Source organism: Pleurodeles waltl, chromosome 5, assembly GCF_031143425.1.
Source record: "Pleurodeles waltl isolate 20211129_DDA chromosome 5, aPleWal1.hap1.20221129, whole genome shotgun sequence".
Classification (NCBI taxonomy): domain Eukaryota; kingdom Metazoa; phylum Chordata; class Amphibia; order Caudata; family Salamandridae; genus Pleurodeles; species Pleurodeles waltl.
The window spans coordinates 827,973,030-827,998,564 of record NC_090444.1 but is presented as its reverse complement, the minus strand read 5'-3'; the positions used below and the strand labels follow the sequence as shown (position 1 = coordinate 827,998,564).

At 44.8% G+C, this 25,535-nt stretch overlaps 1 protein-coding gene across 22 annotated transcripts in view; it reads left to right on the top strand.

Moving 5' to 3' along the window:
* Window positions 1–25,535, top strand: part of EPB41L2 (erythrocyte membrane protein band 4.1 like 2) — a 1,020,488-nt gene that overhangs the window by 956,186 nt on the left and 38,767 nt on the right. For all 22 annotated transcript variants that reach the window (XM_069234854.1, XM_069234865.1, XM_069234873.1 and 19 more), the window contains 2 exons: window positions 4,585–4,683; window positions 6,671–6,751. In XM_069234854.1, the coding sequence (XP_069090955.1) occupies window positions 4,585–4,683; window positions 6,671–6,751 (180 nt within the window). The remainder of the gene's footprint in view (window positions 1–4,584; window positions 4,684–6,670; window positions 6,752–25,535) is intronic.

Here is a 25,535-nt window from a genome sequence, read left to right as displayed (position 1 = left end):
TTTGTGTTTACTAATTTATTTCGTACTCTGTCTCCGAGTTGGGTTCAGCATCATTGGCCTTTTCAAAGCGATACTGCTAAACTGTCTCAGTGGGGAATGTATAGTGCTTTCCATCAGTATGTATATGTGCATCCAGGGGAGTTCTAAAAGATTGCATGATTAGCGTTTAAGCCATTGATTGTATTCATATAATGTTTATTTGGAGGCTGATGTTTTTAGGTCTTGGCTAGACAGGGCATGCACTGTCTTTTCAAGACATTTTGTTTACATTCAGTGGGTTTTCAGCCCGCCCACACCTTACCACTGGTTAGCCCCAGCGTAGTTCTCATTTTCTTTGTTCCTGTTTGTTACGGCATGTGGGTATCTTGTCATCTTCATGTGTTTCCCCAGGAGCAGGGACCAACTACTTGTGTCCATCCGCTGCTCCTGTTTGGAGCTACTTTTTTCTTTGTGTCCAAGCACTGTATATCAACATGTGCATTTCAGGCCGTCTTCTGCCCCATCCATTTATGTTGCTTCTTATACACTCTATTTCTCTTTTTCCTACTTGTTATGCCCTGGATTATTTTAGTCATGCTAGTGAAGCTCTATAGAGATCTGTTAATCATGATCCTTAGGCAAGCATGTTCTTTCTTCTGTATTGAGGAACTCTCACCCTGCCACCTTTCTCCGGTGACAAGGACAAGTTCAGAGAGTGAAATAAGTGTGCAGTAAATGGCTTCCGAACAGCCATTGCCCTCACTGCTCCTCAGGTGCTACCAGCTGGGGGCTGTGTTCACTGAAACATGAAGGCAAACTGTGAGGTGGCATTTCGAAAGGAGTGAGGGGAGAAGCAGATACTGCTATATGGTTTCAGTGCTTCTATGAAAGTTGAATTATACAAGGACAAACATGAGTGCTTGTGTTCCAGGCAATCTATCTCCCATATCCCCGCCCATGATGCTTCTTTTGCCTTGCTCCCACCCCTCTTCCCATCCGTCCATCCCCACCTGCGCCTGTCTTATTTTCATCTCCACCTCACCCGCCCTCGTTTGTGTTTGGCTTGTACTTTTGTTAACCCTTTTGCTGCTAGGCCTCCCCCACCCTCCAGTTCTGACCCCTTTTTGGCTCTTTGGGGTAGTTCGATCTTAGGCCCCCTTAACTTTTGGTCCACATTAGTTAGCCACACCAAATTTGTGCCCTTCTTGCCAACCTCCTGGGGATTCTGAAGGTACACAGGGTTTGTCGATTCACCGGGAGGGGACCAAGAAATTAGTCAAAATACAGCTAAATTTGTTTTGTTTTTTGGGAAAAAAGTGCTGCAAACGAAAGTTTCAGTTTTTTCCCTTCAAATAGCATTAACAAAGGGTTTGCAGGGCTCGAATCACTGTCTTCCCAGTTTTTTTTAGGAACGGGCAAACAATCAGAAAACCATTTTTGTCAACACAGTTTTGACATTTTACTGGGACATAGCCCATTTTTCCAGTTTTTTTGTGCATTTAACCTTCTTCCTGTTATTGGTAGAAATGGGTGTAAAACCAGTGGTGGATTCCGTAAAGCTATACATTTCTGAAAAGTAGACACAAATCTGAATTCAGCAAGAGTCATTCGTATAGATCCTTCAAGGTTTTCCTATAGAAAGGAACAGTTACTATGGGTGGAGATTCCTATTGACCTCATTTGGATCCGTTCCTGTTGCTGGCGCTAGGCCCAACCACACATGTGGGGCAGTTTTTATCAGCACAGTTGGGGCAAATCTGGGTGTTAGGATTTTTTTGGATTCCTACAGATTCTGGAAATTTCCATCACAGTAATGTAGGGAAAATGTGTGACTTCACGCAAAGGTGGAGTTTTGCAGGGCTTTATGGGTAAGAAAATGGTGTGGGGTGCACTTGAAGCACCCTGGACTTCCCCAGATGTCTACTTTCAGAAGTGACTGGGTCTGGTAGGTTATTTCAGGTAACAGCCTACCAAAGCCCAAAAAGTGCAGCCGCTCACCATTGCAAGTGGGATGATATTGGTAGTTAGCCAAGCCCTGCTGGCCCATATGAGAAATTAACACCTAAAAGAGTCAAATCTACTTTTCCTTGCCATTGAGATTAGATACTTTTGTCATCTGGGCTCGGGGGGTCAGAAAGACTGCCAGTTTGGGGGGCATTGCCATGTCCATTCTTTGCAAACCACCCCTAATAGTCCCTGGTGTCTAGTATGCTTTCTGTCCCCCAAGGGCAGATTGGTCCTATAGCCCAATCTGCCCTTAAAGGGATGGCAGAAAGATTGTGCCAATTTTTTGGGACGGTGGGGGCATTGCCATGCTCATACTGGGCAGCCCCCACCCCTAAAAAAGAATCCTTGGTGCCTAGGGGCTTTCTGGGGGTGGGGTGGGGGGTCAGAGTGGGGACTCTTTCCCCCATCTGCCCCCCAAGTGGTCGACAGAAAGACTGTGCCTATGTTTTTTGGGGTGGGGGCATTAACAGGGCCATCATGGCCAGCCTCCACCCCTACCGTAATAATAGAAAGTATTCCCTGGTGTGCCATTGGACTTTCTGGTACTGCCCCCATCAGACCCCGGGGGGGGGGGGAGAAAGAGTGAATAGAACCCCAAAAAATTGGGGGAGCAAAAGCCCTTGCCCAAGAAACCGCTCCCCTTCCCTGGTGCCTAGTGGAGTGGATCCCTGCTTGGGGATCACCCTCCTGCTGTGATCGAGGATCCACTAGGGATGGTGTTATTGGAAAGGGGAGAATCTCCTCTTTCCGATAATACCTTTTCAGTCTGGATCGTGTTTGGGGGCTCAGATAGCGCCACGAGCACTGATGCAGAGAAAGTGAAATTAGCTCATCAGCTCATTTCACTTTTGTTTCCATTAGAATGACATCAGCGCGCGCTGATCATCATTTCAATGGAAACAAAAAAACTGCATCAAGAGTTGGGAAAGCTCTCCCCCATCTCCCCAAGGCTGTTTCTTTGTAAAAGAAATCCTTCTGGTGCTCTCACCAGAGGGTTTTCAAGTGCCATGGGCTCGGACGGCCGAGAGCCGTCTGCAACACATAAGCACTGCAGAGTCGAAAGGCTTCTGGCCATCTGACGGATCGAACTGTACAAAGAACAAGGGATCTGCTGCAGAAAAGAATGGCATTTACATTGCTTTTTTTATTTACTTATTAAGCTTTCTGCAGGATGATCACAACAGCATGGACTCTACAAAAGAGCGGTTCCACTTTCAATGTTCTGTTTAGTAACAAAGAACGCTGACTGCAGTAAGAGTATCCTCCTAGGGCTTTAAGTACACATGACTGTACATTTTTCACAAGGCCCCTTTATTGGTATGTGAACTTCTTAAGTAACTTATGCAGTTTTGGACCGCAAAACACTATTACGAAACACAAGAGATGGTCACTGTTGTGTGCTGTTTTCAGAGTGCATTTGTTTCATGAAACTGCAGCATTTTATAATCATGTCCTTACTTTGCTAATATTGAAGGGTTGTGTGGACATGTATACTTTGATTTTACTTAATTTTTGACATTGTGGCGTAAGCAACCCCGCCTTCCAAGGCATTCACTTTTAAAACAAAATATTAGGCTTATGAGTTAGGTTTCGTTTTGATAGCACATGGATGTTTTTTTTCTACACAGCAGTATTACTTTTGGTGATTGTTATGAAAAAAATAGTAACGAAAATCAGAACCTGTAACATCATCATTGGCCAAATATGCAGTCTTAAAAAAAAGTACTGTGTGATGAAAAAATGCATAATGCACTACTTGCAATGGTCACACTGTCATTTCGAAGCCATTTGCTCCACATTTGTCTTGCCTATACGAGAGCTGTTGGCTTTGTCAGTGTCTTGTTCTGCAGCAGCGTGGTTGTGCAGTGTGGCTAAAATTAAAGTTAGACAGAAATCACTATGATGTCATAGCACTTTTTTCTAACTTTACTGTTAGACCATGCTGCTGTACAACATAGCTAAAAGCCAGTGGCAAATTCAATAGCCCTCGCATAAGCGGGACCTATTGACTTGCCAATGCTTGTTATAGATTTATTTATACTCTATTGGCAACTGCCTTGTTGTACCTGGCTGCGCCATAGAAGGCACGTCCTGGAACCACAGCAGTAAATCCACCACAAGTTTTCCCTTACCTCAGTAGTGTTTCCAATTTACGATTGCATAACATTGAACTGTCTTACAGTTTATTTCCTCCTCAGCTGCATCTCTAGAGGAATCGCACAAGTCCACTTTGCTCGTATGGAAATTGTTCAGTTTTTCTTACCAAAAATACATGTGTTTTCAAATCGCTATCAAATCTGTGTTCACTCTCGTCTTTCTAGCGTGTCTTGCAGATGACTTACTCTTGCTATAATCTTGCATCAAGTTAAACTAGGTTTCTGAATCTCTAAGTCTTCTTAGAGTTCCTTTACGCAAACAGGCAAATGACTCAACTTTCGTTGTTTTTAAATAGATCTGTGTTTTAGAAAATAAATCCATTCACGAGGTTTGTCTTTTCCATGATCCCACCTTTCTGGCAAATAGCTGTCATCGGGATTTAATCTAGTCTACTCTTCCAAATCTATTTGCTTATTTATATATGTGTTTTTCTTCCCAAAGGCTGATGGCAGCGGAGACAGTGAGCCTGGTGTTTTGATGAGTGCACAGACCATCACATCAGAATCCGTTTCCACTACTACAACCACGCACATTACTAAGGTAAATCTACATGGGCAGTACCGTTGTCGGTTGTGTCAGTGGCATAGGAATCACCTTATTCGCTAATATTTTTGTCTGGGTCCCCTTTAAAGCATCTTTGATTTCTATGCAAACGGTCTATTGGCATGCATTAGTGCATAGTTTATTAAGCTGTCAGAGAAATAGAAATACCCAGTAAAGATCACAGTAGTTAAGGAAACTCTTTGAACAGTAGTCGAATTAACGTTTTTCTTTCAATATCAGCAAGTTAGTTAAAAAAAAAAAGTTTATATTGGTTAAAAATAGTAATGTTAGCAATAGTAACTAACATGTTCATCCTTATCAATCCAATCTTGGAATAAATTGATTGAACCCTTCAAATATAGTCAGTTTTTAATATTCAGTAAGCTCTCTTGTTTTAAGTGTTATAACAAAACTGGAAACTACATGTAAGATCAACTAGATAGTCCACAGTTTTTTCAAATAGGACAAGTCATGGACAAATGTAAAAAGTTCATCTAAATTCATCCAAGCTTGGCGTAAATTGAATGAACCAATGAAATATAAAACAGGTCTTAATCTCCCATGAGCGTTGATTTACTCTGTGATATTACAAATCAGAAGACTAAGCATAATCACAATGGTATAGCAAATAATGAATGAAAGAAAGGAGGCGGGCGTGCAGAGGTCCAGTCTGAATGAAAGGTTAATTAGATTTTTCCTCCTATGATCCTGCTAAAAACGACAACCAATAAAAAAATGCATAGAGGTTTGCCCATATGCTTTGTCATATGGACAAACTATAATCAAACGTTCTTCGCTTCTGCCTAGTGGACATGAGAGATACTTCAGAAGCAAATCACATCTGAAACTGGCCTGGAGATTCCTCTCTCTAGTATGTTTACCCAGTCCATAAACTGGGGTGTGCCATCATAAGATCTTAAAAGTATACAGGGCCTTGTGGATTGATTAATTAAGCCATTTCCCTGTTTTGCTTATTGGACGATGTGAATGTAGTTTATAATTGAGCTCTTTGTACACTAAATATCTTCTTGGGATGAGCAAACCTCTTGCCGTACCCTAGTTCCTCAAGTTCATGATTAACATACTCTGGCTATGGTTTTTGAGGATTCCACCGCCAGATGGGCCTTCTTAAGGTGGCATTCGTGTTAGACTACACCGAAATCTATTTTACAAGTGGAGTACATCTAATCCTGTCCCGCCTACATGAAATACTTACCTGTTTCTCCATTACTACCCCACTCTGTTACAAATATTTTGCTGCATGTTTACTCTTTATTGTTTTCCAACTACATGTAAACCTCTGGTGCCTCTGTGTTAGGAAAAATGTTAAACAAATATGAATGATAAGTAGATATTGAGGGATAATTTCCCAAAATCAAGAGAGAACTTTAAAAATCTAACAATGGTATGGTACCAGTTTTGGGTTGCCGTAGAGAGAGAACATTTTTAGGATGGTGTCTGAGAATGTGCAGAGGTAGGAAAAGAGACCAGGAGCAATATAAATGGCTACCTTATGTAAATAACCTCCAGCCTCGTGCTTATCATCCTAGGATTAACAGTTTAGTCCAGGCTATCCATTGCAAAAATGCTTGCCCTCCTGAGTGTGTTTTCGAGATTTGTAAACCTAATTCTGCAGTGTCTAAGTAGCACTGTATTAGGAGCCACACTTTTCCCCTTTCTAACTCCTTTCATAGGCTCTCCTGGTGATGTGATGCTAAGTGTGGATAGGCGCTACTGCAAGCAATTAATAAACACGAAGGTGTAGAGAATCTCAAAATAACCTGATTTACTTTCATAGTTTGTAGCACACTCATGACTTGAGTCAATTGTATCTCTTAAAAATAGAAAGAAACTGCTAAGCTCGAGCTTTGCAGATGTTGGGAGTCAACCCCTCTTTTTGTATTTATACTTTTAAAGTAACTTGATCCTCTTTTCTGAATACGTGTGTATATTTTATATTTATTTTCTTTATGCTACTTTACAGACAATAAAGGGCGGTGTATCAGAAACAAGGATTGAAAAGCGCATTGTCATCACTGGAGACATGGATATTGACCATGATGAGGTGAGTTCAACTCTTTATTGTGATCTTCTTTTTAAATCTTGAAAGTGTCAAGAAACATTGCTGATAGAACATCTACATGTGATATTTGAAAAGACAAAGTAACTGTGGAGAAATAAGGGGGTGTAGGAGCAGGGAGAGATGTGGCAAGAGGGATATTAAGTTTCTGTTGCCAATGATTTATTTATTAACCAAGTGGAGTGCTTGTTTCAAAGTGGAAGTTAAACTGAATGAAAAATGTGAAAGACAAAGATTTACAAACGAATTTCCATGGTTTCTAAATAATCATGTTTCATGTGTAAAAGACCAGATATCGCATTCTACATTGTAGCTAGACAAAGGGCACACAAAACGCAAGAGAGGGATGTGTATCTGCCTTGTTATTCTTTGTTCAGAATGCAGGTGAAATGCTTGGTCCTTTATGTGACAGTAACCTGAAAGCAAATTGATGCCAGAAAATGCTAGAGACATACAAAACTGTGACTTATAGCTCATTTAGACGTAATCTATTGTCTTGCAGCATAGAGATAGATACAGAACTTACATTTAATGTAAACAAATCACAACTCGTGGAGGGAATGCTTAATGATGTTGAACCTGTTGCATGTGTCAGCAAATATGTCAATCTGCGCAAAAACTTTTAAGATCAATATTACATGCGCAAATAAATACTTTTTGAAAGATTTCATGACCACTCTTTAAATTGGGCTAGCATTTTTTGGTGTCTGTGTCCCTCAATAGCTATGTTATGTTACATTTGATAAATCTTCACAAAGCCATCCTTCAAAAAGATGTAATCCACCTGAGACTAAGGGGGTGATTCTGACCCCGGCGGTCTTAGACCGCCGGGGCCAGGGTCGGCGGGAGCACCGCCGACAGGCCGGCGGTGCCCCGCAGGGCATTCTGACCGCGGCGGTAAAGCCGCGGTCAGACCGGCAACACTGGCGGTCTCCCGCCAGTGTACCGCCGCCCTATTGAATCCTCCAAGGCGGCGCAGCTAGCTGCGCCGCCGAGGGGATTCCGACCCCCCCTACCGCCATCCAGTTCCCGGCGGTCCGCCCGCCGGGAACCGGATGGCGGTAGGGGGGGTCGCGGGGCCCCCGTAAGAGGGCCCCTACAAGTATTTCACTGTCTGCTTGGCAGACAGTGAAATACGCGACGGGTGCAACAGCACCCGTCGCACCTTCCCACTCCGCCGGCTCGATTACGAGCCGGCATCCTTGTGGGAAGGGAGTTTTTCCCTGGGCTGGCGGGCGGTCTTTTGGCGACCGCCCGCCAGCCCAGGGAAAAACTTGGAATACCCTCCGCGGTCTTTCGACCGCGGAGCGGTATTTCGGAGGGGGAAGTCTGGCGGGCGGCCTCCGCCGCCCGCCAGACTTAGAATGACCCCCTAAGTGTTAAAATATCTGCACAGATTGGTCTAGAGGTGAAAACACATGGAGTGGGCCAGAAAAATATTTCACTTTTTAATTGTCAAATTGAATATTAGTGGCATGTAACCGAACAAACATGAACAAATTGACCACAAAGTCCTTGTGAAGTTTTAGATTGAGCCAATATAGTTTTCTGTTGTGTGCTGTTAATCCGTTGAGATACCTTTTCAGAAAAAAAAAGCAAGCAAAAACCTATAAATATTTTGAAAGTGTGGTCTGTGACCTCAGCAATTTGAATGTGAGCTTGTAATCTGAGTGACTACTAGGTGTTGCTTTTGTTTCCGTTGGCACATAGTATGAATATAGAGTTTATTACTTATCCATAGAAAGGTGAGCAGGTCGCAGCCTTGAAGTGCAAAACAAGTTACAGTTTACAGGCATAGTAGCAGACCCAGGTAGACCAAATATTCAAAGTTGATGCCACCTTTTCACATATACTTGAGACCCTTTTAAAACCCTTCTATGAGTATTTAAAACCAAACCAATTACAAAAAGAGAGGTTAGGCTATTTAACACATTGCATGGTTCCGCAACCTACAGATGATATCAAAGGAGCTGCCTTGTGCCTATATAAAACCTGCAGACCCAATAAACAGTGCTTAAATATTGGGCACAGGGCATGACCTGTAGTGTGGGCATAGGTTTTGTAACCATGTCCTATGGATTCTGAAGAAACGAATATCAAATCAGAGATTTGCATGTTAGTCCTGGTTGCATGGAATGACTGAATGCATTACTAGAGGTAGAGAGACTGTCAACTGAGTGTTTCTGAAAGCAAGGTGTTTCTGTGCTCCTACGCTGGTGCAGCCTGTTTTTTGGCTGTTGAAAATGTTTTGTTTTAAAGTTTTTATTTAGTTGTACGAAAACTGAATAATTATTGAACCCACACCATCAGGATCAATGAGGATACCAATACCAGTTACAAATTTGCAGTATTGAGCCTTCCTCTTCAATGGGGGTCTGTTGCTTACAAGCTGTAACATTTTCCCACCCATCCTATAAAAACCTGTTAATATGTTAATCGAGGCCACTTTTTTTTTTTTAGGATCATTGTTACTTCTTACAACTAATCCCTAATAGGACCGCATTACCTGAGCATATGGAGGAATGTGGCATTATTATCTCCACATCTAGGACACGGCATTCTGTCTGTGTTATCAGTAAGGTGGATACAGTGTAGGATATAGAAATGCACTGATTTGAATCTGGCTCTATTAGCTATTATTTGCACTTGGGTTCAGGTCATCTCCCTTTCTTTGTCAGAAAGGTGCACCTGTAAATCGGCCTCACATTTTTGTCTAACCTTTCAAACGGAGTTTCACTCTATCCCTCTTAAGAGATTTGTATAATCGAGGTAGGATTTTTTGGCCATATCCCACCTTAGGAAGCACCTTCAAAGTCCCTGACACTGGCGGGACAGAAGGAAACCCAGGTCTGTATCTCCCTCACTGTACTCGTAAGTTAAACAAATGGCAGGAATTTTCCCTGACCAACTCCAAATATGTAGCATTGCATCTCCAAATGTTGTGAATATGTCCAGCAGATACAGGTCTAACGTAAGACACCCACCTTCCTGCCGTCGTGACATATACTTGTCTCGGGTAATAGTTAAAAATGGCTTCAACCACCACATCAATAGCAATCTCGAGAATGGGCATTGTTTAAATACTTTCTTGATTGTTTGCTTGCTTGGCGCTGTTATATGTCTAGCAGTCATAGGTGAACCTATAAAATGGTTTGTCCTCTGCATCAGGTAGTGGGGCAGCAAGTCTGCATCTGTGGTGCCTCTTAGGAGGTCTTTCTCTCAATTCCCGTCTTTACTCCACAATACGTAGCATGCTGAAGTTGCATGGCTATGTAATATAGCTCTGTATCCAGGAGACCCAGCTCTCCCTTCAATTTATCCTTTTTTAAATCTGCTTACGGTACTCTGCTTCATTTTCCCCATCCATACTAATGTCAGTAGCCTGTCAAGTTCCCTAAATGTTGATCTGGGAATAAGACATACTGAATTTTGTAGGGTGTATAAGCATTACGAAAGAAAGACAATATTTTCCAGGGCCATCTTACCCATAATCAACACATGTAATGAGTTCCAAAATTTAGCAGAAGATTTTAGTCCTTGGAAGACCTTGTCCATGTTGTAAGCTAATTGATTTACTGATGTATGTGCAACCAGCATTATTAAATATCAGAATTTCCCAGTTCTCTAAGTCATATCAAAATTTGGGAATCTATGGGTGGTAACCCACAGTACGTCACTAATGGATATAATGCTGTGTTCGATGGCATCTGTCGCTGTAGATACGCATGTTTTGCAATAGCTCGCCATCTGGTGTTGGGCCGGAGTGTTACAAGTTGTTTTTCTTCGAAGAAGTCTTTCGAGTCACGGGACCGAGTGACTCCTCCTTTTGTCTCCATTGCGCATGGGCGTCGACTCCATCTTCGATTGTTTTTTTTCCGCCATCGGGTTCGGACGTGTTCCTGTCGCTCCGAGTTTCGGAACGGAAAGATAGCTAATTTCGGAAGATTTTCGTCGGTATTGTTGCGTTCGGGATCGGCGTAGTTAGATTCAACACCGCATCGAAGATCGAAGAGCTCCGGTGCCCTTCGGGGTAGTTTTTCGATCCCCCGTCTGGGCCTGGTCGGCCCGACCGCGTGCTGAAGAACGCCGATGGAACGGACCCCGTTCCGTTTCTGCCCCAAATGCCACAATAAATACCCCTATACAGACCAACACTTGGTCTGTAACCTGTGCCTGTCACCTGAGCACAGTGAAGACACCTGCGAGGCCTGTCTTGCGTTCCGGTCCCGAAAAACACTCCGAGACCGTTGAGCCAGAAGACTTCAGATGGCGTCCGCGCCGACAGCCCACCGAGAGTTCGAGGAACAAGAAGAGGAAGGTACCTTCTCGATCCAAGACTCAGACTCCGAAGGATTCGACGATACACAAACCGTGAGTAAGACGTCGAAAACCACACAGAGGAAGATTTACAAGGCCCAGGGGACGCCACTGCCATCAGGCCATGGCTCCACCCATAAATTCGGTGACCGACCGTCGGCACCGAAAAAGGCCCAAACAGTGCTGAGATCGTCCGACTCCGGTCGAGACACCGGCACGCAGCCTTCTCAGGACCGAGAAAGTGCTGGAGACAAGCCTCGACACCGAGATGCCGGTGTGGACACGGCTCGAAGCCGAGACAGCGGCACCGAAGAAGATAGACGCCGAGAGGTTTCGGCCCCGAAAAAGAAAAAAGTCACCTCGGAGCCGAAAAAACACGCAGACAGGGTTTCGGTGCCGAAACAAACTGCAAGCGACCCAGCTTCAGGCTCTTATACAGAAGAGCACTCGCTAACCTCCCAAATGCAAAAGCATAGGTTTGAGGAAGAGCTACAATCAACTGATGTGGACCATACGCAAAAGCGTATTTTCATACAGCAGGGGACAGGAAAAATAAGCACCCTTCCCTCCATTAGAAGAAAGAGAAGGTTGGAGTTCCAAACTGAACAGACACAACAACCAAAAGTGGTGAAAAGAGTTACCCCACCACCCTCTCCTCCGCCCGTGATTAACGTCTCACCAGCACAAACTCCATCACACTCCCCAGCTCACACCACCATAAGCCAGGGTGACCAAGATCAAGACGCATGGGACCTATACGACGTTCCAGTGTCAGATAACAGTCCGGAGGCATACCCTACGAAGCCATCTCCACCAGAGGACAGCACCGCGTATTCTCAGGTGGTGGCTAGAGCAGCACAATTTCACAACGTAAGCCTCCACTCAGAACAGGTCGAGGATGATTTTTTATTCAACACACTCTCCTCCACCCACAGCTCATACCAAAGCCTGCCTATGCTCCCTGGTATGCTCCGGCACGCAAAAGAAATCTTTAAGGAGCCGGTCAAAAGTAGGGCTATCACACCAAGGGTGGAAAAAAAGTATAAGGCGCCTCCTACAGACCCGGTTTTCAGCACTACACAGCTGCCACCAGACTCTGTCGTTGTAGGAGCAGCTAGGAAAAGGGCCAACTCCCACACATCTGGAGATGCACCACCCCCAGATAAAGAAAGCCGCAAGTTCGATGCAGCTGGTAAGAGAGTCGCAGCACAAGCTGCAAACCAGTGGCGCATCGCGAACTCCCAGGCACTACTTGCGCGCTATGACAGAGCCCACTGGGACGAGATGCAACATCTCATTGAACATCTGCCCAAGGACTTACAAAATAGGGCAAAACAAGTGGTTGAGGAGGGACAGACCATTTCCAACAACCAGATCCGCTCCTCCATGGATGCTGCAGATACAGCTGCACGGACAATTAATACATCTGTAACTATCAGAAGGCATGCATGGCTCCGAACGTCTGGATTTAAACCAGAGATTCAACAAGCAGTTCTCAATATGCCTTTTAACGAAAAAGAACTGTTCGGTCCAGAAGTGGACACAGCGATTGAGAAACTCAAAAAAGATACGGACACTGCCAAAGCCATGGGCGCACTCTACTCCCCGCAGAGCAGAGGCAATTACAGCACATTCCGTAAAACACCCTTTCGAGGGGGGTTTCGGGGTCAGAGCACACAAGCCAGCACCTCACAAGCAACACCGTCCAGTTACCAGGGACAGTATAGAGGAGGTTTTCGGGGACAATATAGAGGAGGGCAATTCCCTAGGAATAGAGGAAGATTTCAGAGCCCCAAAACCCCTACTACTAAACAGTGACTCACATGTCACTCACCCCCTCCACACAACACCAGTGGGGGGAAGAATAAGTCATTATTACAAAGCATGGGAGGAAATCACTACAGACGCTTGGGTTCTAGCAATTATCCAACATGGTTATTGCATAGAATTTCTACAATTCCCTCCAAACATACCACCAAAAGCACAAAATTTGACAACACACCATTCCAATCTCCTGGAGATAGAAGTGCAGGCACTATTGCAAAAGAATGCAATCGAATTAGTGCCAAACACACAAATAAACACAGGAGTTTACTCACTGTACTTTCTGATACCAAAGAAGGACAAAACGCTGAGACCAATCCTAGACCTCAGAGTAGTGAACACTTTCATCAAATCAGACCACTTTCACATGGTCACACTACAAGAAGTATTGCCATTGCTAAAACTACACAACTACATGGCAACTTTAGACCTCAAGGATGCTTATTTCCATATACCAATACACCCATCGCACAGGAAATACCTAAGGTTTGTATTCAAGGGAATGCATTACCAATTCAAGGTACTGCCTTTCGGATTAACAACCGCACCAAGAGTCTTTACCAAATGTCTAGCGGTAGTCGCTGCACACATAAGAAGGCAGCAAATACATGTGTTCCCATATCTAGACGACTGGCTAATCAAGGCCCATTCGTTAATAGAGTGCTCAAATCACACAAATCATATCATACAAACCCTCTTCAAACTAGGGTTCACCGTCAATTTCACAAAATCCAAAATTCTGCCGCGCAAGGTACAACAATACCTGGGAGCCATAATAGACACATCAAAAGGAGTAGCCACTCCAAGTCCCCAAAGAATTCAAAATTTCAACACCATCATACAACGCATGTATCCAACACAAAGGATACAAGCAAAGATGGTACTACAACTCCTAGGCATGATGTCTTCATGCATAGCCATTGTCCCAAACGCAAGACTGCACATGCGGCCCTTACAACAGTGCCTAGCATCACAATGGTCACAAGCACAGGGTCACCTTCTAGATCTGGTGTTAATAGACCGCCAAACTTACCTCTCGCTTCTGTGGTGGAACAACATAAATTTAAACAAAGGGCGGCCTTTCCAAGACCCAGTGCCACAATACATAATAACAACAGATGCTTCCATGACAGGGTGGGGAGCACACCTCGATCAACACAGCATACAAGGACAATGGAACGTACATCAAACAAAACTGCATATAAATCACTTAGAACTTCTAGCAGTTTTTCAAGCACTAAAAGCTTTCCAACCAATAATAGTTCACAAATACATTCTCGTCAAAACAGACAACATGACAACAATGTATTATCTAAACAAGCAAGGGGGGACGCACTCCACGCAGTTAAGCCTGCTAGCACAAAAGATTTGGCGTTGGGCAATTCACAACCAAATTCGCCTAATAGCACAATTTATACCAGGGATCCAAAATCAACTCGCAGACAATCTCTCTCGAGATCACCAACAGGTCCACGAATGGGAAATTCACCCCCAAATTCTGAACACTTATTTCAAACTCTGGGGAACACCTCAGATAGACTTGTTTGCGACAAAGGAGAACGCAAAATGCCAAAACTTCGCATCCAGATACCCACACAAACAGTCCCAAGGCAATGCCCTATGGATGAACTGGTCAGGCATATTTGCTTACGCTTTTCCTCCTCTCCCTCTCCTTCCTTACCTGGTAAACAAACTCAGTCAAAACAAACTCAAACTCATATTAATAGCACCAACTTGGGCAAGGCAACCCTGGTACACAACGCTGCTAGACCTATCAGTAGTACCCTGCATCAAATTGCCCAACAGGTCAGATCTGTTGACACAGCACAACCAAAAGATCAGACACCCAGATCCAGCATCGCTGAATCTAGCAATCTGGCTCCTGAAATCCTAGAATTCGGGCACTTACAACTTACCCAAGAATGTATGGAAGTCATAAAACAAGCTAGAAGGCCATCCACCAGGCACTGCTATGCAAGTAAATGGAAGAGGTTTGTTTGCTACTGCCATATTAATCAAATACAACCATTACACACAACTCCAGAACATGTAGTGGGTTACTTGCTTCACTTACAAAAATCTAACCTGGCTTTCTCTTCCATTAAAATACACCTTGCAGCAATATCTGCATACCTGCAGACTACCTATTCAACTTCCCTATATAAGATACCAGTCATTAAAGCATTCATGGAGGGCCTTAGGAGAATTATACCACCAAGAACACCACCTGTTCCTTCATGGAACCTAAATGTTGTCCTAACTAGACTTATGGGTCCACCTTTTGAACCCATGCACTCCTGCGAAATACAGTTCCTAACCTGGAAGGTGGCATTTCTCATCGCCATCACTTCCCTAAGAAGAGTAAGCGAGATTCAGGCGTTTACAATACAGGAACCTTTTATACAACTACACAAGAATAAGGTCGTCCTAAGGACCAATCCTAAATTTTTGCCAAAGGTTATTTCACCGTTCCATCTAAATCAAACAGTGGAACTTCCAGTGTTCTTTCCACAGCCAGATACCGTAGCTGAAAGGGCACTACATACATTAGATGTCAAAAGAGCATTGATGTATTACATTGACAGAACAAAAAACATCAGAAAGACTAAACAACTATTTATTGCATTTCAAAAACCTCATGCAGGAAACCCAATATCAAAACAAGGTATAGCCAGATGGATAGTTAAATGCATCCAAATCTGCTACCTTAAAGCTAAACGACAGCTGCCCATTACACCAAGGGCACACTCAACCAGAAAGAAAGGTGCTACCATGGCCTTTCTAGGAAACATCCCAATGCAAGAAATATGTAAGGCAGCCACATGGTCTACGCCTCACACATTCACCAAGCACTACTGTGTAGACGTGTTATCCGCACAACAAGCCACAGTAGGTCAAGCCGTATTAAGAACATTATTTCACACTACTTCAACTCCTACAGGCTGATCCACCGCTTTTGGGGAGATAACTGCTTACTAGTCTATGCAAAACATGCGTATCTACAGCGACAGATGCCATCGAACTGAAAATGTCACTTACCCAGTGTACATCTGTTCGTGGCATCAGTCGCAGTAGATTCGCATGTGCCCACCCGCCTCCCCGGGAGCCTGTAGCAGTTTGGAAGTTACCTTCAACTATTTATATATGTATCATCTCAACCTTAAATAGGTGCATACTTAGTCACTCCATTGCATGGGCACTATTACTACAATTCAACTCCTACCTCACCCTCTGCGGGGAAAAACAATCGAAGATGGAGTCGACGCCCATGCGCAATGGAGACAAAAGGAGGAGTCACTCGGTCCCGTGACTCGAAAGACTTCTTCGAACAAAAACAACTTGTAACACTCCGGCCCAACACCAGATGGCGAGCTATTGCAAAACATGCGAATCTACTGCGACTGATGCCACGAACAGATGTACACTGGGTAAGTGACATTTTCATTCACATGTATTAAGTGACAAATTGGATATCGTACCACATATTTTCAAATGGCGCAGCAATACAGGGGTCACCTCTGTCGGGTGGGTCAAGTATAGTAAGGTGTCATGAGCATACATAGAAACAACATTAATTGTATCCCCTACTTATACTCCCCAGTTCTTCATATGTGCTTGGTAATGGTTTACAAGAGGCTTCACAGTAATGGTTACAGTGTGCACCATGCCTAGTGCCTCTTTCTGTCACTCAGAACTACGGACTTCATCCTAGCTACAGGATCAAAATTTGGCAATTTCATACAGCTTCTGATCTTTGGACCAAACCTTATTTATTCTAATACCACATGCATATAGTCTCATTTTATTGCATGACAAACGTTTTCATTATCTAAAGCCACAAGGCCACCATCTATGTCACTTCCTGCCATCATATCTATGTCACGATGTAGGCCCCTTAGGTTCATCTTCATGCTGCGTTCGGGAGTGAAGCTGCATTGATCTTTGTGAATCATGTCACTGACCGTTGGGATAAGACTGATGGCCAGGTTTTTGAATACTATTTTTGCTTCAATATTGATCATGGGAAAAAGGCCTGTTTGATCCTGGTGATTGGGGGTCCCTACCTAAATTTAACATCATAAAAACGGTGGTTTCTCTCATAGCGTCTAAGAGTCTCCCTCGATACCAGGCCTCCTCGAAGACTGAAAGGAGCTTCTACACTAGCTCTCTACAGAATTGACAGTAAAACTCCAGTGGGAGGCCAAATGAGCCCATAGTCTTCCAACCCGACATACATTCTAGGGCCAACAGGACTACCCCCCCCCCCCCCCGTAGAGGCTCTGTTTGAGTGCAGTAGCACACTCTGCAGTGAGAGACGGAATCTTGAGGTCACTCAAGAGTTTGGTTGTAAGCTATTCCGAATATAGAGGCCTTTTTTCAAAGATTGTTGCCAAATAGTGTGCTACAATGGAATTTATAGTCACTTGGGTCACTTCTTTGGAAACAACAGGTCTGTCCAAGAATAACATATTGGCGGAAGCTCACTCTTTTCTCAGTAGCACACTAACATTTTGCCAGGTCCACAGGTATACCCCCCTCTTTAAGTAATCACTACCTGTAATCTCTGTAGGCGGGCTTATTAATGTATCCAATTTTCACCCACCTTCCAGTGTGCCTCCACCGGGTCTGGTCCCCTTGATGAGACTCTGGATGTATGAATTTGGAGTCATACAGTTCATCCTCTGCCCACAATAAATTGTGTCTCTGTCATTTGATCCTGTATTACGTATCCATACACACTTACATTCCTCCCCCTCCTCCCCAAGTGCAGTTCAACTTTTAATGCTTTCCACTCAATAGCTTTGGTAGCAGTGGACCTCAAGTCATTCTCAAAATGTGAATTGATAGTTCATCCTATGCCTAGTGTGAACCCTGGATCCTGTAGGGCCGCTGGGAGTAAGCACCATGTAGGTATACTTGTTTGTGTTGTTGCCACATCAGATTTATTTAGAAGTAGAAAGTGATGCAAAATAAATCTACAAAGCTATTGAGCAGTGCCTGTTTTGGTCACTAGACTATGCATGGCTAGCATACACTCTAACCTGGTGTGTGTGCCATGGACTGATGTGAGTATTGCTTAACAGTAGAATGCAATACACACCATATATTGAGACATTCTAAATTATTCTTAACCTCTACTAGTGCCTCAGTCATGCCAGGTTTTGTTTGGCGCTTGAACTATCCAGACTGCTGCCCAGTATACATTTGAAATCATTCCCAACACCAAATGAGAGGGATATCCAGATAAGTAGTAACCATATCGTACATAGTTGGAACAATGCTCTGTGGTCTATATTAGGAGCATAGAAGTAGAGACAGTAGAGCAGTGCGAAATTAAAGGGGCTTGAAAAGCTGCTCCAGTCACTCTTTAGGAACTTCCATTTTTGCGACCAACAACTCCTGGAGCTGTGCAGCTACCCTGGGCCCCAACAACTTGAAAGTAACTACCTCCTCTGAATGAAAATTGTTGTCATGGTGATCCAGTCCACAATTCATTATGGAAATCATAAAGTCATTTACCTTGATCTAAAGCAGAAATTGGCCCAATTTTATGTAATGCTACACATCCAATCTACAGACACCAGCAGGCTTTTACCATACATATACCAGGAAGCTACTCACTCAGAGTCCCGCCTCAGGGGTGATCATGTTTGATGTGTTGTCCATAATCTCTCATTTGTGCCCTTCATGTTTACCCTGGGCAGGGCATATCAGAGCAATGTTCAATATACAGAGTGCTTTCTTCACCTGTTACCACCACTCTGTCCAGTGGGAGCAGTGGCCTGTCCCCTGCTCCTCATTCCCCTGCTGTTTCATCAGTGCCCCCCTTGTGAGCCTGTAAGCCTGTAACAGCTTGGTCGTGCTTGGGTACAGTTCCCAACCCCTAACCACTCTTAGATATCTTCCTGGGTTGTAAAAAAGTCAGTCACCATCATCAGTTACATGCAGCTTCACCGGGTACAGCAACATGTATTTCAAGTCCATGGCATTAGTTTCTGTTTTACAGTGACAAAGGATTTCCTCTTCTTGTGAACCTTTTGTGTGTTGTCTGGAAAAATTCAGATGATTTGGTCTTTGTATCTCATTTCCCCAGCATATCTTGCGCTTTGCGTGATGATGTCCCTGTCTTGATAATTTAGGATTTTGTCTATTGGATGACTTCTTGAGGTAGAGGAGGCACCAGCATCCTATGTGCTTGCTGAATTATGAACACGTTAGGACAGATCTGCTGACTTGTGTCCATGATCCATAATTCGAGAATGGTCTCAAGTGTAGCGCCATCAGCACATTCAGGGAACCTATAAACAAAGATGGTTGCTGCAAGACCTCCCTACTTCATCTTCCTGTCTGACTTCGAAAATCCGACTGTCTCTTTCAGAGAAAGAATGCTAGGACTTAAGTTCATCAAATCCGATTTCAAAGTGCCCCCAGTTTTTCCATACCCAGTGTCCACTCACTGTCTTTGCTTAGATCCACCCTGAGAAGGGCACTGTAGGAGGCTGGCCCGGTTTGTAGTGGGTTCCTTGGGTACTTACACCTTATACCAAGTCCAGTTATGCCTTATTAGTGAAATGTAGTAGTGTTCTAGCAGAGAGAGGTAGCTATTGCAGAGCAGCATAGGCTGAACTAGGAGACATGCAAAGCTCCTGCAATACCACTTACAGTTACACAGTACTTATACACAAGTAAAGACAATACTCATTGTTAACAAAGATAACGGTATTTATTTGGGTGACACAGTACCAAAAATATCTTAGAGACAATACTCCTTTTGGAGGTAAGTATTATACACAATATATACACTAGATACCAAAATTAGACAAGTAAATAGTCAGAGAACAATGCAAGCTATAAGAAATGCTATAGAATGCAATGGGAGAAAATAGATCTAGGGGCAACACAAACCATATACTAAGAAAGTGGAATGCGAATCACAAATTCCCCTCTGGACAAGTGTAGTGTGAGCAGAATCGCTGGGAGAGTAAGAGTACAGTAAAGGTAAGTAATTTACCCCACCCCAGAGCCCAGAAAAGCAGGAGTAAAATAATGCTAGTTTCCTTAGGACACACTACACCTCGTGATTGGGATTATGCAGTAACCAACTAAATCTGCAAACAACACCTACTGGATTCCTGGACCTGAAGACCTGCAAAAGAAGGGGACTAAGTCTAGAAGTCGAAAGAAGTTCCAGGAGGCCAGGAGCCCCTGCCAACCCAGAAGAGGGTGCAAAAGAAGAGTTCACGGTTAGTCGAAGACTGCAGAAATGCACCCTAGGAAAGTGCCAGCGGCTTCCTGCGTGATGCAAAGGATGTCCCACGACGTGAAGATCGTTGCAGATGTGATTTCGTTTTAGAAGTCGCCAACAAGCCTTGGCTATGGCAAAAGTGCATTTTGCGTCAAAATGGCGCTGGATGGACCCAGGTGGGACCTGGGGGCCTCAACTCTGTGTGAGGAGGAAGAGGGGGTCTCAGTACTTCAGAGAGCCCTCAGGATGCCAGCCAGCACCCCCGGGAGTCCCAGGACACGGGGACAAAGGAGGTGCAAAACACGGTTGATGCAGCATAACAAAGAAAGGTCCCACGCAGCCAGAGAACAACTCAGTGAATTGAGCGTCGCAGGATGGAGTGCTGGGGACCTGGGCCAGGCTGTGCCCTAAGGAATTTTGAAAATAGTGCACATAGGCCTCAGGAGGTGAAGAAGACGCAGTACACAGGTACCGTTGCTCTCTGGGAAGGCAAAGTCTTAGCTCCTCCAAATTGCGTCAGCAGGACCTCTGTCGATGATGTTCACCCTCTGTGTCCTTACGAGCAAGCTCATCGCTGTGAGAGGAATCCAAGGGTACCAGTCGTCATCTTGGAAGGTGCATGCTGGAGCAGGGGAGTGACTCTGTCACCCCATGGGAGATTTCTTCGGTCCTTCTGGTGCAGGATGAAGACAGGGAGTCCTCAGAGCGTGCACACAGTGGAACCTGTGGCAGTTGCTGACTTAGAGCGAAGGTTGCTGAAGAAAAGTATCTCTTGCGGATACTTTGTTGCAGTTACAGCGGTTCTTGGAGCAGGCTGCGGTTGATCCGAGGTCAGAGGATGTTGAAGTTGTTGCAGAGGATTCCTGAAGGAAACTTGCAAGCAAAATCTGAAGAGAACCCACAGGAGAGACCCTAAATAGCCCTGAGAGGGGTATTGACTACCTTGTCCGGTATGGCCCTATCAGGAGGGGTCTCTGATGTCACCTGCTGGCACTTCCCGCTCAGAGGCCTCTAGAGTACCCCCACACCTTGTAAAGCAAGATGGCTGAAATCTGGGACACACTAGAGGAGCTCTGGGCACCGCCCCTAGGATGATGATGGACAGGGGAGTGGTCACTCCCCTTCCTTTGTCCAGTTTCGTGCCAGAGCAGGGGACAAGGGGTCCCTGAACCGGTGTAGACTGGCTTATGCAAGGATGGCACCATCTGTGCCCTTTAAAGCATTTCCAGAGGCTGGAGGAGACTACCCTTCCCCAGCCTGTAACACCTATTTCCAAAGGGAGAGGGTGTAACACCCTGCTCTCAGAGATAGTATTTTGTTCTGCCTTCCTGGGATTGGGCCTGGCTGCCCAGACCCCAGGAGGGCAGAACCCTGTCTGTGAGGTGGCAGCAGCTGTAGCTGCAGTGCAAGCCTCAGAGATCTGGTTTGGCTGTACTTGGGGTCCATGGTCGAGCCCCAAAGATGCATGAAATTGGCTTCCCAATACCCCATTTGGAATAGGGGGACAATTCCATGATCTTAGACATGTTACATGGCCATATTCGGAGTTACCATTGTGAAGCTTCATGTAGGTATTGACCTATACAGGGAGTGCAGAATTATTAGGCAAGTTGTATTTTTGAGGATTAATTTTATTATTGAACAACAACCATGTTCTCAATGAACCCAAAAAACTCATAAATATCAAAGCTGAATATTTTTGGAAGTAGTTTTTAGTTTGTTTTTAGTTTTAGCTATGTTAGGGGGATATCTGTGTGTGCAGGTGACTATTACTGTGCATAATTATTAGGCAACTTAACAAAAAACAAATATATACCCATTTCAATTATTTATTATTACCAGTGAAACCAATATAACATCTCAACATTCACAAATATACATTTCTGACATTCAAAAACAAAACAAAAACAAATCAGTGACCAATATAGCCACCTTTCTTTGCAAGGACACTCAAAAGCCTGCCATCCATGGATTCTGTCAGTGTTTTGATCTGTTCACCATCAACATTGCGTGCAGCAGCAACCACAGCCTCCCAGACACTGTTCAGAGAGGTGTACTGTTTTCCCTCCTTGTAAAACTCACATTTGATGATGGACCACAGGTTCTCAATGGGGTTCAGATCAGGTGAACAAGGGGGCCATGTCATTAGATTTCCTTCTTTTATACCCTTTCTTGCCAGCCACGCTGTGGAGTACTTGGACGCGTGTGATGGAGCATTGTCCTGCATGAAAATCATGTTTTTCTTGAAGGATGCAGACTTCTTCCTGTACCACTGCTTGAAGAAGGTGTCTTCCAGGAACTGGCAGTAGGACTGGGAGTTGAGCTGGACTCCATCCTCAACCCGAAAAGGCCCCACAAGCTCATCTTTGATGATACCAGCCCAAACCAGTACTCCACCTCCACCTTGCTGGCGTCTGAGTCGGATTGGAGCTCTCTGCCCTTTACCAATCCAGCCACGGGCCCATCCATCTGGACCATCAAGACTCACTCTCATTTCAACAGTCCATAAAACCTTAGAAAAATCAGTCTTGAGATATTTCTTGGCCCAGTCTTGACGTTTCAGCTTGTGTGTCTTGTTCAGTGGTGGTCGTCTTTCAGCCTTTCTTACCTTGGCCATGTCTCTGAGTATTGCACACCTTGTGCTTTTGGGCACTCCAGTGATGTTGCAGCTCTGAAATATGGCCAAACTGGTGGCAAGTGGCATCGTGGCAGCTGCACGCTTGACTTTTCTCAGTTCATGGGCAGCTATTTTGCCCCTTGGTTTTTCCACACGCTTCTTGCGACCCTGTTGACTATTTTGAATGAAACGCTTGATTGTTCGATGATCACGCTTCAGAAGCTTTGCAATTTTAAGAGTGCTGCATCCCTCTGCAAGATATCTCTCTATTTTTGACTTTTCTGAGCCTGTCAAGTCCTTCTTTTGACCCATTTTGCCAAAAGAAAGGAAGTTGCCTAATAATTATGCACACCTGATATAGGGTGTTGATGTCATTAGACCACACCCCTTCTCATTACAGAGATACACATCACCTAATATGCTTAATTGGTAGTAGGCTTTCGAGCCTATACAGCTTGGAGTAAGACAACATGCATGAAGAGGATGATGTGGTCAAAATACTCATTTGCCTAATAATTCTGCACTCCCTGTATGTAGTGCAGGTCTGTAATGGTGTCCCCGTACTCACACAGTCCGGGAATATGGCCCTGACCTATGTGGGGGCACCTTTGCTAGTGCAGGGGTGCCCTCACACTTAGTAACTTTGCACCTAACCTTCAGCAAGTGAAGGTTAGACATATAGGTGACTTAAGTTACTTAAGTGCAGTGAAAATGGCTGTGAAATAACGTGTGCATTATTACACGCAGGCTGCAATGGCAGGCCTGTGCAAGGGTTTGTCTGAGCCCCCTATGGGTGGCAATAAAAAAGTTGCAGCCCACAAGGATCTCCTGGAACTCCAATGTTCTGGGTACTTAGGTACCATATACTAGGGACTTATAAGGGAGGGTCCAGTGTGCCAATTGAAATTGGTAAATGAAGTCACTAGCCTACAGTGACACATTTAAAAGCAGAGAGAGCATAGGCACTGAGGTTCTGATTAGCTTAGCCTCAGTGACACAGTTAAGCACTACACAGACACGCACATTAGGCCATAAACTATGAGTACTGGGGTCCTGACCAGCATTGGTAATTTCAAAGTTCCTGCCAAACAAGAGCAAACACAAAATCCACTCACAGCTGGCAGAGCTTTAAAAATGTTTCCGCCTGCTGGGTGCGGACTTCAGATCTGTTTTCCTGCCTACAGTGATTTAGGCAGGGAAACACAGATCTGAATATTTCTCCCGCCTGCTGGGAGCAGACTTTTTAGCTGCTCCCTGTAGCCAGGAGAAATGGTGGATCCTGCTGGATGTGGCGAGCCAGTTTGGGCCACAGGGGCCTTGGAGCTTTGCCTGCAGCCCATAATCAGGATTTACCACCCAGGGCACCCATCCTTTTTTGGCTTGGCCCTGGGGGATGGGGTCCCTGGGGCCAAAATCAGCCTGGGGAGAGTAGCAGCGATGCCCTCCTCTAGTAATTGGCCAGGACCCAGGGGATAGGGTGCGTGGGGCAGACATCAGCGCGGAGAGGGTGCTTCGTGCCCCCTTCCCCATTTATAAAGGTTCTGAAGCCTGGGTAATCTGACACAGGAGAGGGACTGCGTGCCCCCCCTCCCTCTATAGAATACAGCCTAGTCCCGGAAGATGGGGTCCCCAGGGCGGATTTCAGCCTGAGGAGTGGTGCTGTGTGCCGCCTTCCCCCATAAATATAGTGGTAGGCCCCTGATGATGGGCTAACCAGGGCCAAAAACGGCCCAGGGAGGGAGGCCTCGTACAACCCTACCTTAAATAAAAAATGCACCAGTCTCTGGGGGATCTGGGTTCTGAGCCCAAAATCAGCCCAGGGAGGGGAACACGTGCCCCTCTCCCCCACAAAATGTGCTGGGCCCTGGGGTATGGGGTTCTCGGGACTGAAATCGGCCCAGGGAGGAGGACTGTGTGCCCCTCTAACCCTGAAATTCTGCCAAGCCCCAGGGATGGTGTCCCTGGGGCCAAAAGAAGCCCAGGTCAGGAGGCTCCCATGCCCCTATCCCCCCAAAATTGCACTGAGCCCCCTGGAATGGTGTTACTAGGGCCACAAGCAGCCCGTGTAAGGAGCCAGTGGGTTGCCGGACTTTAAGGGGTTGGCCACTGCAGCAAACTCCCCAATGCACCTGCCTGAAAGCCGTGCATGGCATGGGTTGGGATGCGTGCTGGGGTTGGCTGCAAGGCAAAAACAATATCCTTACTGCTTCTGTGGTACCACCCACACTATTGGCAGTTCCCAAATCAACTGAAAGGTCTTTCGATACATCTGAACAACAAAAATTACTTCATGATTCCACAACATCCAGATCACAATTATTTTCAAATTGATTGTTTCAATCCAATGTTGTATCCCTGATGTGTTCCAAACACCCGAATAGTCCTGTATGAAAGATAAAGTGACGATCAAAGTGAAAGAAAAAAGGGAAGAAGAAAAGTAGGGGGAAACACATAGCACGAAAGAAACAAAATAGATTAAAATCCATAAAATCCAAGCATTTCTCGAGGATTAAAGAAGAACTAAAGAAGAAAAGGGAACTTATGACGACAAATAGACTCACAAGGGATATCATCACCTTACAGTACATGTTCAAAAACAGTTACATCGACGTCCCAGGACCAAGGAAAGTTTAGTACCAGGTAGAAAGTTCCCCATACTTTATCAGCCTAAGTTTACATTCATTTCTTAATCGATGTTGAGCCCGCCAGGGATTTTGGTGTCTAACTCTAGGATGTATCTGAACTGTAACCTTCACAAAGCCTCT